We start from the raw sequence: 13,409 nt of genomic DNA on the forward strand, positions 1-13,409 counted from the left end.
ACATCCGCCATCAAAACCATACAACGCCGAAAACAATCTCTTGATATTGCCTTGTCCCTCATCTCGCGACCCATTTTCCCCGACACCGACATCGATACCAAAACCGACACCGACACCGACTCGACTTTCTCCGCTCCGCTGCCCCCCCGCTCTCTTACCGTAGCTGCGCGCATCCGCCCGCCAATAGAGCTTCGCTACTCTCGACCGCTTGCATTTCGCTTTGACAGAGTCAAGCTCCTGCACAGGAGCCTTTGAGAGGAACAATGGCGGTTGTCGCTACTATCAAGTACGTTTGGAAGCACAGGCTCGTACCACTGTGTTGCGTTATCCGTTGCTGTGCTTTGCCTCGATTTATCTCCTCACCGAGGTCACTCTCAGAGCACAGCGCCCCCGGTATACCTGCGCATCGGCACTGCATGCCATTTCGTCCCTCCTGACATTTTGCCTGTTTTTTCCCCCCAAGAACCTAAATTATCTAACCCCTATTTAGGTGCGTCGTCGTTGGTGACGGTGCTGTTGGAAAGACTTGTCTTCTCATCAGCTATACAACAAACAAATTCCCATCCGAATATGTCCCGACTGTCTTCGACAACTACGCTGTCACTGTTATGTGAGTCTACCTGCACACCCTTCAGATCGACGCCAGCCCCCCACACACCGCGCCCCCACCTGTAATGGACGTCCTGTGCTGCGAATCTCATATTGGTCCTCGGGAGCAATAGCGTATTGAGTCCTTTGCGATATAAATCTTTTGCGCATATTTTCAGTGGACGAACGCAATCGGCTATAGAAAGATTGCTGACAGGCCGCAGGATCGGTGATGAGCCATACACTCTCGGACTATTCGATACTGCTGGTCAAGAAGATTACGACCGGCTGCGACCTCTGTCATATCCCCAAACCGATGTCTTCCTTGTTTGCTTTTCCGTCACCTCGCCCGCTTCATTTGAAAACGTTCGCGAGAAATGGTTCCCCGAGGTCCGCCACCACTGCCCTGGTGTTCCCTGCTTGATTGTTGGCACTCAGGTCGACTTGAGAGATGATCCCAGCGTCCGTGAGAAGCTGTCAAAGCAGAAGATGCAGCCAGTGCGACGAGAGGACGGTGAGCGAATGGCCAAAGACCTAGGTGCGGTCAAGTATGTCGAGTGCAGTGCCCTTACCCAGTACAAACTTAAGGATGTGTTTGACGAGGTATGTTGTCATTTGTGAAACCCATTGTGGCCTAGGAATGCCCCCTTAGAACTTGCTCTGACTGTATTATGCAGGCTATTGTGGCTGCTCTCGAACCCCCCGCCCCAAAGAAGAAGTCACACAAGTGCCTCGTCCTATAAAAGGACAGAGGTAGGCTACAGCCTGGCCATGACATCACCTTGCTCTACTCCCCAGTGGAAATGGTTGTCAGCCAGGAACATGCTCAGTTGAGATGCACGAATCGAAACCCTTGATAAAGGCACGACGAGACGACATTGGAATGACTTGAGCGGGTGAAACGGAACGTGAGGTGTTTCGCGGAGATTGGTCGTCCTATTCTCAGCGTGGGTCAGATGGTGGAACGAGAATGTGTCTTGTTCCGTGAAGGAAAGACAGGCGATCGAAAAAACGGCAACACGGATCAAAGAGCTGCTAAGGGACGCCGGGCGTAGCCCTGGCCGGCAACCGGAGCCTCTCTTGACGACGAGCCGGCTCTGTTCCGTGAACTCGTTAAGTTTTTATGGCCGGCATCTAAGGACGCTCGTTCTCTGATCCTCCCAAGACGGTTTGATGAAGAAAGGGGCGGGAAAGGACGCGAGAGCTTGCGGGCGATGGCAATTCATACATCCAGGCGGGAATGCTTTGATAGGACAGTTTGGCGATTGGGGTGCAATTTACATCAATGTCTTGTCTTGATTCATACTATGTTATAGAAAATTTCTGCATTTCGTATTTGGGACCTTGATGAGTTATGTTGAGTGTTAGAAAGATTTACCAAGACTGTATATGCCTACTCTTGGATAAGCATTGTCATGTCGAATAAACATTGGCCATCAGGTATTCTAGTGCTATATATTCTCAACTTATCCACCATTGAGCGTTATGCTTTTATAGGTCATACTTACCGATCACTTTCTTGGCACAATGTAGTATTTCCGAACATCGAGAGTTATTGGGAGCATAACATTAACAATTGCCATACACGAGAAATACACAACGTTTTAAAGTTGTATTTTACTGTTTGTTTTACAACTGCCGAAGACATCAGATGAGGTGAGTTGTCGCTCCAACTTTCCTATCTCAACCTAGTTCCAAAGCGACTGGACCCATTTTCTGGCTGCTTTATCTAAACCCAAATGTGATCTCATGCTGTTTATCTGCAATTCTGTGCCTCAATCAGGCAAACCGCCTCTTCCTGGCAGTGTTCAGGGCTTTCGAGGCGGGGAAGAAGACGGTAGGTAGCGAACTGCGGGGTGGGTTTGTGTCATTTTAGGTATGATAGTTATTCGATCGATTAGCCAATTAGACAGTGTGGCACCTCTCTTTTGAGGCTTTCTTTATGTTAGAAAGGCGTGAAATGACATATCTTGACTCGTGGGGCCGAATGACAACCGGCAGAGAGAGAGAAGAAGAAGAAGGAGGAGGGGGTTATGAGAGATTATGAGTTGCTATATTAGATGTCACTTCCTTCCCCTTCTTCTTCTTCCTCCTCCTCCCCTCCTCTTCTCATTCTTCACTCAATTCTGAGGTCAGATACTGCTAGTTGGACTTACTCGCAGATCACGACTGCTCAGCATCATGAAGCTCTTCAGCCTCCTCTCATTGGCGGGTCTGGCAGCGGCTTGCGCTCATGAACATGACGATAAGCAGTGGACTAAGGAGGAACTCGACGAGCTCGAGGCGAAATGGGGCTACGAAGTATGTGATAACCCTTGAGTATAACCCCTCTCATTACCATGGCGGGTTCGTTATGAGATACACACTGACACCAGCCAGTGGCCTTTTGCTGGCATCAACACCTTTGCCCATCTCAAACATGTCAAGTGTCTGACAGAACCTACTGAGCCATTCGATATCGCCATCGTCGGTGTCCCCTTTGATACAGCTGTGAGCTACCGTCCTGGAGCTCGCTTTGGACCTCGAGCAATCCGCTCAGCGTCTGCCCGCCAAACGTCGATGCGTGGCTTCAACCCTCGAGCTGGTATCAACCCGTACCAGAACTGGGCCAAGGTTGTTGACTGTGGTGACGTTTCTGTTACACCAATTGACAACGGTATTGCTCGTGAGCAGATGACTCAGGCGTTCAAGCAGCTTGGTCAGCGCAGGACCGTCTCCGCGCTGGCACCCAAGGCTCGTCTTGTGACGTTGGGTGGTGATCACTCCTTGGCTCTCCCTGCTTTACGAGCACTGAACGAAATTCATGGAAAGCCTATTCAGGTTTTGCACTTTGATGGTGAGTCATCTGGCAATCATTGACAAATTAAACCCTTTTGTAGGCTTGCCAAAGACCTTGACCCTAACACATTCATCGTAGCTCATCTCGATACATGGAACCCAGCTGCCTATCCCTCTTGGTGGGGGGCTACTCACTTTAACCACGGCTCTATGTTCTGGATGGCAAACCAAGAAGGATTGCTCTCCAACTCATCTGCCGAGCGCTCTGTCCACGCTGGTCTGCGCACTCGTCTCACAGGCACCGACTTCTCCGACCACGAAGACGATACATCTCAAGGCTGGGTCCGTTTCACCGCCGACGACATCGATGACCTTGGAACAAAAGGCATCATCGACGGTATCCTCAAGGTTCTTGGTACTGAGAACCCCGTCTATCTCTCTGTGGACATTGACGTTCTTGACCCTGCCTTCGCGCCTGGCACAGGTACCCCTGAGCCTGGCGGTTGGTCAACTCGTGAATTCATCCGTATCCTTCGCGGACTTGAGGGCCTGAATCTTGTCGGTGCTGATGTTGTCGAAGTATCCCCCGCTTACCAGAATGGAGGCGAGGAGACGGCCCTGGCTGCTGCCCAGGTTGTCTATGAGATCATTAGCTCTATGGTCAAGAGGAGTCTTCAAGATGGTGGTAAGGAGGGCAACGGCGGCAATGCTGCTGTGGCAAAGGACGAGCTGTGATTGTAGTATGACTAAAGACAGGCCTATATATTATGAGACAGAATGCTGCATGTTTATGAGGAATGAGACGAGAAGGGGTTATATGAGGTTATGGATATACATGAAGACATATTAGACTGTATAATGAAAATAAACCAGACTTCCAGCTACTTATATCTCTTCATCGTAAGCACGGTGTATGATCCCCTGGGTCCTTTTGATCTATCTCATAATTTAAAGTCGATTGAATGTGTTGCTGATTCGCGTTGAGGGCAGTCTACGATCAGTTATTAGGCTTCAGGGTATCAGAAAAATTGACCACTGGAAACACAAGAGACGAAATTAGTAAATTAATTTATGCTCCTTATAGTATGGTTCTTAGACTACTTATTTGTATACTCTAAGGCTTAGGAAGCCATTTTTCCGCTACCTAATAGCTAGGTCGTGAGCCTCTCATCATACTCTATCTGTAAAGGTTAGGACATTATCAGAACCGTTGTCTTGGCACTATAAACAACCTAAGAAAAAGCAAGGTTTATTGCACAAGCATGTTAACGTATCTGGGCTACGGAAACGGATTGGGAAGACAATCAAGGAGCTTCGGGTGTTACGTTTCCCGCTCTTGGACCTGTAGGTGGTTTGTGAGCCAGGAGAAGTGACACTTGATGGCCATTGACAAGCACGGGCTATTATTGGTCGAAACTTTGAGAATTCACATTGATCACTCGCTAGACTCGGTAAGTGCTTTGTCATGGCCGTCTATATTGTCGCTTAGAGAGAGGGCAATGATGTTAGTGATGGATATACGAGTTCACCAGTCGATCGAACGGATAAACATGGGTATCACTAACGGAACAAAGTGACACATGGCAAAGAGTGGCAGGAGGGGCGGCCACTTCCAGACCTAGGATAATAGGCGAGAGGTGAGGGATGAAGGACGAGGCCTTGTCAATCGAGAGTCTTGAGCTGGTCAAGGCGTAGCATCGCGGGACGTGGTGGGATCAGAAATGGAACCACTAGTAGTAAATGAATGCGACTAGTACAAAGAGTTATCAGACCGACGTTTCTATCCCTCATCCTTCGTAGAACTACGCATCGATCGGGATCATGCAGTGAGCAGAAAACGAAAAGGTACGAGCATGAATGAGCATGAATATAGAGTAGAGCATAGAGCGGGTGGCGCGTTTACGAAGCGCCTGAGACGCTTCCGAAAATAGAACCAAGTTCCGTCTCCCTGAAGGCGATTGTGTTTGGAAAGTGAGATGAGATGCCTCAAAACTGCGGTAAGGCCCGCGTTGATGTTTCACAGATGACTGGGGAGGACAATGCAGTGCAGCAAAGAGAAAGAATACGAGTTGAATGGCTTTTTATTTCTTTCTCGCTTGCACTCCAGGTACCTTATACAGGTAATGCATGCACTTGACAAGCCAATACCCAAAAGTAGCAAGGTTGAATCAAGACAGTACAAAGAATTCCCCTGTAAAGTTGTTGGACATGGACATGATATTGGCAAAATTGACAACGTGATAGAGGTCCTCTTTTGTTGGGGGTTGCAGTCAAGCGTTTCAAGTCACACTGGGCGGGCAAACTGATCCTTTCAACAGTGGAACTGGAGAGAGGAGTTTCCATCAATGCTTGGGTGGATTGCTTTAGCGCGCAGAAAACGGGTGAAGCGTCAGGCCCAACCCCACTATTATAGGGGTCCAAATTGTCCGTACCAGGGGAAGAGGACAAAAAAGACAAACAGAGAGTTTATCATCGTATACTCACATGTGTTCACATAGTGGTAGGTTCAAATATGAACTAGAATTTTGTAGTTGTCGTATTCGATCAATATCCTTTAGTTGGCAGAGGTTCTGTTGTATATTGGTAGACATACGATTCTAATCTATACAAAGCACATCAAGTTTACCCGGCATTGAATTTAACAAATACATCTAATTTCATCACGCTATCTGCTTCTTCCCGAACCCAAACCTACATAGGAATGGATTGCTTCAACTAGCTAATTAGGTTTCCATCTCTGTTTCCATTGGAAACCCCCATCACCGGAACTATCTCTACAGCAATTACAGAGTGATGTCCGTACTAACCTCATATATCAATTACCCCTATATCTCCAAAAACTCCAAATGTCGCGTGGTATTGGCATTGGCATTGGCATTGTCACGGTAGATCCAATCCTGATTGACTGATTGATTGACAGGCACAGACAAGGGCCCAAAAGACGGGACAGGATTGTATTGGATGGTCTCGTATGCTATGGTATGGATGCTTCACAGGGGGTAGGCTTGTCTGAGTCTTCCCCCCTGGCAACACTCACTATGTACTCACAACCAGATAGTCTAGAGGTCTCGAAGCCCGGCTGGTATCAAACGATGGAAACGGACGAGTTTCAAGATCCAATGGTGCATGGCTTCTGTTGATGGAAACGGAACTCCGCATCGTCCTTGGATTTATGTTACAAAACAACGTGGATCCTTCTGTTGCACAAAAGTAGTTAATATGTCAATTCGCTGCTGGACAATGAATCGACATGATCCTGGTAAGGGTCATTAAACTATCGGAGCACCCAATTCCAGTTTTGACCCCCTTTAGCCAATGGCCCGTTGGCCCGCCCCCCTGAAAGGTTAGGTTAGTTCTTGGTTGGTTTAATTTTGGTGTCCATAGTTGCATATGTCGAGCTGACATTGAATTCTTTCTTCCCCAGAGCCTCCTCTCCAGAACAGAGACTGTACCAGGTACTCCGGTCTATCAGTCGGGTTCTCCGTTTTACTAGTTACTGACAAGACAAGACAAGACTGTTGTGTTCTCCTGAGCCAAAGATGCATTAATCCTAACCATGGAATGGCTGGCTCGCCGTTACCAGTCGTCGGTTGCCGCCTTGTGGCTTTCAAGTCTAACCTGGTCCTGACTAGGCTCGTTAATTTTATGTTTGTGCATTGGATTGGTCGTCTCCTTGTGCATTGACATTCAAGAGTTGCCGTGTCTTTTTGTCTCTTTTGTTACTGCGGTGAACTGGCCATCAGTCAATTCTATTCATCAAGTTAGTTGGTTTACTAGTGAGTTGGTGATGTATAGCTCAATCATCTATTGATTATGCTCTGCATAACGTTTTGTCGCTGTCCATCCATTCGTTGATCCTTCCTTCCCAAGTATCTACACTACTTTCCTCTTGCTTTCTTAATCACTGTTGCTCCTTCTTTAGGTTTCACTCTTATTCTTTATTCTTAGGTACCTTTTGCTTCTACTACTCTATTTCATCATTTCTCTTCTCGTAATATCAATCTCCCTTATTCTTTTTCTTCTTCTTCTTCTTCCTCCTCCTCCTCTTCAAATGTGCTAATTATCCCTTCTTTAAATCTACAGCACACTCCACCCACCCACCGACCCTCCTCCACCTCATTCCCTACCTGGTCGTCTGGCCTTTTTCACTCTCCCTCCCTGGCGCCTCTTTGCTCATTTAGGCATTATTACCTTGCATTATTATTTCCTACCTACGTACATAATACGTGACGGGACTGGTCTGGCCTGAACTGGACCGGCTCTATTACCACTCACTACCGACCTACAGCTACCTACCTAATCTTCTTGTCCTGGCTGTCGGCCTGAGGCTCACCTCACACGCCCCCTGTGTTCTTGGTCCCTGATCTTTTGAAGTTCAACCCTGACCTGAACGACATCGCAATCCATCCCTCTCTTCCTCTCCCTCTTTTGGTTCCTCTTTCCCTCCAGATTTGTGCCGTCCTCTCACCGACGCCGACTTTCGTCTCTTCTTCTTCTCTCCTCGGATACTCACTCACTCTGTTCAAAGGCTCTCGTTGCTTCTGAGCAGATGCAGTGTCGTCTCTCTTCCTTCTCTTGAGACAATAGTTTTGGGCTTCGTCGACACTCGTTCCGGCCATATTGCTTTATTAATACTTTTACCTGCTCGCTCGTCTTCCTCGGGATAATATCCTTAGCCAAGCCAAGTTACGCACTGTCGTGCTTTACGTTTCTCGTTCGACCATTCGATACATTCGCTCTTGCAACCGACAACCACCATTTTGCATCTTCAGCCTTGCCAAAACTTCCCGTTTCGACTCGGCCGAAGCATTTCAAATTCGAATCCATATATACTAAACGGTTGCTTCCTGGAACGACCTTTTTTTATTCAATTGAGCTTTTTCGACTTGTTCCCCTTTGGATACGTCGATTCGCTTCATAATTCTCGATTTCTATCGGCTTTATTCTGCATAACTATTTGCTCCAGCTACGGTCCTCTTTTTCTCTTATTGGATTTGTTCTCGAGATTTTGAACGGTTGTCCCCTGAAAGATCAGCTCTGCTGTGCAGCTAGGAATTCCAAGAAGGGCTTGACCCGTCTGAAGTTCTTCAGCCGGACCATCTTCTCAACTTCGTTGCTCTTTTCGTGCCTTATTTGGGCACGTCCAATTCTTCAAAACGGCTGTACTGTCGCACACTGGGCGGGACTCGCTTGTCCCCCCTCACCTGCTCAACATGCAAGACCTCAATGGACCAGTTGGCCAAGGTGCCCCTAACGGCCCTGCCAACCGCTTCGGCCACGCTTCCAAGCCTTCCAACAGTGATACTGGATTCTCTCACGGTGCCTTTAACTCTAACATCTCGGGCTTCGCTGATCGACACCCTCGAAGAGGCAATATCCCCTCAATCAACACTCAGCCTCAGCCGATGGCCCAGCAGGCTTCCAACAATGGAGCAGATATGGCCACCCCAGGTACTGCATTTGACATGCAATTTACCCCCCTTTTGCCTTCTCAGCTGCTTCTCGGCAGTCCTTTTCAGCCTGGCACCCCAGCTGCCTTCGCCAGCCCTCAGTTCCAGAGTCTTCCTGGATTTCAACAGCAGCATGGAAACCACCACCAGCAGAATGGGATCTCAAGCCCTGTGCAGCAGACCATCTCGCCACAGTCGTATGGAGGAATAGTTTCCCCTTCTACCTACGGTGCTCCTCAATTCTATCCTCCACAGTCCCCCACTGGTGGCTATGGCATGCAAGCACCTCTGCCTCCCACCTCGCCTGTTTCAATGGGCTCTGGTGTCGTTACAGGAACTAGCCGAACTGTCTACCTGGGTAACATCCCTCCGGACACTGTTGCTGAGGAGATTCTTGGTCATGTTCGAAGTGGTCAAATCGAGTCTGTCCGCCTCCTGCCTGACAAGAACTGTGCTTTCATCTCATTCCTCGATGCCAGCTCTGCTACTCACTTTCACTCTGATGCTATCTTGAAAAAGCTCTGCATCAAGGGTCAGGACATTAAGATTGGTTGGGGTAAGCCCTCCCAGGTTCCTACTTCCGTCGCTTTGGCTGTGCAGCAGTCAGGCGCATCGCGAAATGTATATCTGGGTAACTTGCCTGAGGAGGTCTCCGAGGAGGAACTGAGAGAGGATCTTGGTAAGTTCGGTGCAATTGACACGATCAAGATTGTCCGCGAGAAGAACATTGCGTTCGTACACTACCTCTCGATTGCCAATGCCATCAAGGCGGTCTCTCAGCTCCCACAGGAGCCCAAGTGGCAGGCTCCTCGTCGCGTGTACTACGGCAAAGATCGTTGTGCCTATGTCTCCAAGACGCAACAACAAAACGCTGCTCAGTACTTGGGTATTGCTCCTGGATACGCCCACATGCTGACAGGTGCCGATCGCGATTTGATCTCGAATGCCCTTGCTCAGCAGTCTGTTGCTGCCGCTGCCGTCGCCACGACTGCTGGTGGCATCAACAACCTTGGTAACCGAACTATCTACCTGGGCAACATCCACCCCGAGACAACGATCGAGGAGATTTGCAATGTTGTTCGTGGCGGACTTCTTCATCACATCCGTTACATCCCCGACAAGCATATCTGCTTCGTTACCTTCATCGATCCTACCGCAGCTGCATCTTTCTACGCCCTCAGCAACATCCAGGGTCTCATGATCCACAACCGACGTCTCAAGATCGGTTGGGGCAAGCACTCTGGAGCTCTTCCCCCAGCCATCGCCCTGGCTGTAAGCGGAGGTGCTTCCCGAAATGTCTATATCGGTAACCTCGACGAGACCTGGACCGAGGAGCGGTTGCGACAGGACTTTTCCGAGTATGGTGAGATTGAACTTGTCAACACCTTGCGCGAAAAGAGCTGTGCTTTCGTCAACTTCACCAACATTGCCAACGCTATCAAGGCCATCGAGGCTATTCGGGGTCGAGAAGATTACAGGAAGTTTAAGGTCAATTTTGGCAAGGACCGCTGCGGTAACCCACCTCGCCAAATGCAGCAGGCTCAGTCTCCTCGCGGAGACGGTGTCTCTTCTCCCCCACCTAATGGATCCCAGAACAGTGGCTCTCCTACTAACGGCAACACTCCTCAACAGTCAGCTGCTCTCTTCAATGCCAACAGCAACCCCCTGACAATGTACCTGAGCCAAGTGTCACACCAGGCTCAGCAGCAACAGCATCACCAGCAGCAACAGATCGCTGCTCAGCAGAATGCTTTGTTCGGCACAGCTCAGCCCTCACCTAGCGATCTCGATCTCGCCATGTCTCAACAAGTTCCTGTTTCCGGCCACGGCCAGTCAGCAAGCATCTCAAATGGCTACCCGGCCAACGGCGCAGCACCCGGTTCAACTACCATCGGTGGCCTTTTAGCACCCGGTCGTGGTCAACACAGCAGGGCTGTCAGTCTGCCTGTGCTTGCTCCTGGATTTGAGAATGGTGGCAACTCCAACGGCATGCCCGCTGAGAATGAGCGACGAGGTCATCATTACCAAGCTAGCTATGGTGGCATGGGGTCAGGATTTGGCCTGGCCATCCAAGGAGGCCTGAATGGATGGGTTGAGGAGGAGGTTGCCAACTAATGACGCTTGTGCATTTTTATGTTTTCATCACATGCGAAATTGGACGAAAAACACTTGCTTAAACGTTGTAATTGACGCCGCTTATGGCGTTTCCCCTTGATGCCTGGGCTTTGCACACCTTCATTCTTTGTTTTCTTTTATTGATAATTTACCCTTTCGGTGTATCTTGATTTTATGCTCTGAAAGTTGTTGTCCATATGTTCTTCTCAGTTGGGAGAGAGCGTTGGCGGAAACGAGGTTCGTGATTAATACGCCCTCTTAGATAAGATGGGGGCGCTCATGGTTGAGATGAGACGCTGTTTGTAAAGAAGGGATTCTGCATGGGACGGATGAGAGGATATATCACCTGCGTTTATGTCTACTACGGAGTCTTAGGTTAGTTTGAGCAGTATAGTCTTGAACGCAGATTATACGATCACAAAACCACATGTTTTTTTGGCCAACATGTCACATTAAGCTTGTTTTGAAGGATAGCCACACCTTGAGCATGAATATGCAATCGTCTTGATGTCTAAGTCTAACAAAAGCACGGGAACTCCAACGCTAAGACCAGTCTAAACTCGTCATTGTTGAATCTTGAGCCATCCTGCCGCTCTTATACGTTCAGTAACCCGCAGGTTCGGGCTTAGAAGGAAACGCGGATTCCTTCATGTTGGCACGACACTGGTTTCTCCAATTAGTAGGTGTGAATTTGTCCACGATCTCTTTGAATGCTTCCTAGTAAAAATATGAGTAGTGCGATAGAGAAAGAGGATGGGTCGGAGTGCTTACTAGGGTGCAGAAGGACTCATCACCGTCGAGGTGCTTGCCCTGAAATTTGCAGCCTGGGATGTTGACTGGACGGTCGTTGTAGCGAACACGGACGTAGTAGCCCTTCAGTCGTTCTTTTTCCTCCTCGGTCAGGTTTGGGGTTTTCTTCCGACCAATACCTGCTGGTGGAACTCCAGCCACAGGCGTTGGTTTGTTGCCCAAACCCACGAAAGAGAGTGTGCTGCCAGGTTTGGGAGCTGTGGTGGCTATATCGATATGGCGAAAGAGTTCAATCGCGACATGGCTGGTGAATGGTGGCCAGGCTTCTTCGTTGAAAGCCCCGAGGCTGGCAAGTGTGGCGGCAAGTGTAGTATCATGGCACCCGCTCATTGCAAATTTTACAGACGGATGTATAGTGATAGAGCCTTGTTTATTGGTGGCCAGCTCATACTCGCCATCCGCCGTCGAATGCTCGGCACTGCCAACCAAGCGAGAAACCACGTCGCCGAGCAAAGCACCAATACCCAACGTGCGATACTCCTCGCTCTCCTTATAGCCGGCATACCATTCCTCTACACCAATCTTTTCGGTAATCCGCTTAACTTCCGGATCATAAAACTCCTTCGGAAGTCGAGTATCTGGACCATGAGCCTTTGTGGAATTGATAGTATCCATGATTCCACTTAGACGAGGACGAGAGTTTACAGCAACACGCGGGTTATCTTCAGGCATCCAGCGACCGAGACGTTTAGTTAGATATGCCATCTCTTCTGAATCATTCCATCGTTCAGCACAGCGTTCAGCAAAAGCGCGAGCAAGAGTGGCGAACCGGCGGCAGTTGCCGTCGTTCGGGAAGAGGGTCTCATCGGCGGGTGATCGTGTGAGGATGGTTGGGGGATGGAGGCCAGGATAAGAGCCACGAGTAGATGGGGGATAAAGACCATAGAAAGCCTGCTGTAGAGACTCGAGAGCACGAGGAATAGGCGTAGCTCGAAGGTATATAGCAGCTGTATCAGTGTCGGTAGTGAGACTCTCCGGGAGAAAGCGAAGCTGGTTGACGTATAGATGTCGCAGACGCTGACCAAGGTTGTAGGTAGTTTCTCGTCCACGATCGGTCAACATGCCCATTTCACAAATAGCATCAAGCTCGCCATTTTGGCCGGTGGCTATGATGGGGGAATCATCAGGGCCAATTTTCTCGATTCGCCGCTTCCACTCGAGAGCAGTGATACCAGGGTTTGAGGCAGAATCAAGTTGGGAGTTGGCAACAGAAGGATCCAGAATAGCGCTGGTCAAACGGCGAGCAGCCGAGCAGTAGGGCCAGTAGGTCGCGAGACCGGCAGACGCGAAACGAGCGTTGACCGGCGTGCGTTCGCCATGACGGAGGAGGATCTGGACGTGCTGAAGGCGTAATTGAAGTGGATATAACTGTTTGATCTCATCTTGTGAGTACGGAGGCCGAGGCTCGAGGGTTGTCATGATGAAGAGCAGACAAGTTCAAGCAGCGACAATAAGCAATCGGTTCTGTACTGTAACTGATGTTTACATCAAAAAGATGATCAGCAGAATAGACTAGACTAGACGGTAATGGATCATCTGATTAGCTGAAGTCATGACATTGTATGGAATCCAAACCCTGTCGGCGCCGTTGATCGGTGCCGAGTGGGGAACAACGTTGAGATGCACCGGTCGATGACGTTGAGCGGGCATGATGGGGAAATGTAGCAG

At 49.2% G+C, this 13,409-nt stretch overlaps 4 protein-coding genes across 4 annotated transcripts; 3 read left to right on the top strand and 1 right to left on the bottom strand.

Annotated features, from left to right (window-relative positions):
* Nucleotides 1-263: 263 nt before the first annotated feature.
* Nucleotides 264-1,331, top strand: CDC42 (Rho GTPase; the record flags this gene model as incomplete). The annotated part of the gene is made up of 4 exons (XM_044852665.1): nt 264-286; nt 491-610; nt 813-1,191; nt 1,266-1,331. 4 exons carry the CDS (start codon nt 264-266, stop codon nt 1,329-1,331), a joined length of 588 nt encoding a protein of 195 aa, XP_044705335.1.
* Nucleotides 1,332-2,769: 1,438 nt separating this feature from the next.
* On the top strand, nt 2,770-4,101 carry FPOAC1_008221 (uncharacterized protein; the record flags this gene model as incomplete). The annotated part of the gene is made up of 3 exons (XM_044852666.1): nt 2,770-2,889; nt 2,968-3,424; nt 3,506-4,101. The coding sequence occupies 3 exons, from the start codon at nt 2,770-2,772 to the stop codon at nt 4,099-4,101; spliced, it is 1,173 nt and encodes a 390-aa protein (XP_044705336.1).
* A 4,478-nt stretch (nt 4,102-8,579) lies between these two features.
* Nucleotides 8,580-10,931, top strand: FPOAC1_008222 (uncharacterized protein; the record flags this gene model as incomplete). The annotated part of the gene is made up of 1 exon (XM_044852667.1): nt 8,580-10,931. One exon carries the CDS (start codon nt 8,580-8,582, stop codon nt 10,929-10,931), a length of 2,352 nt encoding a protein of 783 aa, XP_044705337.1.
* A 603-nt stretch (nt 10,932-11,534) lies between these two features.
* FPOAC1_008223 (uncharacterized protein) lies at nt 11,535-13,160 on the bottom strand (the record flags this gene model as incomplete). Its single annotated transcript, XM_044852668.1, has 2 exons — nt 11,535-11,648; nt 11,703-13,160. The coding sequence occupies 2 exons, from the start codon at nt 13,158-13,160 to the stop codon at nt 11,535-11,537; spliced, it is 1,572 nt and encodes a 523-aa protein (XP_044705338.1).
* Nucleotides 13,161-13,409: the final 249 nt, after the last annotated feature.

The sequence above is a fragment of the Fusarium poae genome, chromosome 3 (genome assembly GCF_019609905.1).
Source record: "Fusarium poae strain DAOMC 252244 chromosome 3, whole genome shotgun sequence".
NCBI lineage: Eukaryota > Fungi > Ascomycota > Sordariomycetes > Hypocreales > Nectriaceae > Fusarium > Fusarium poae.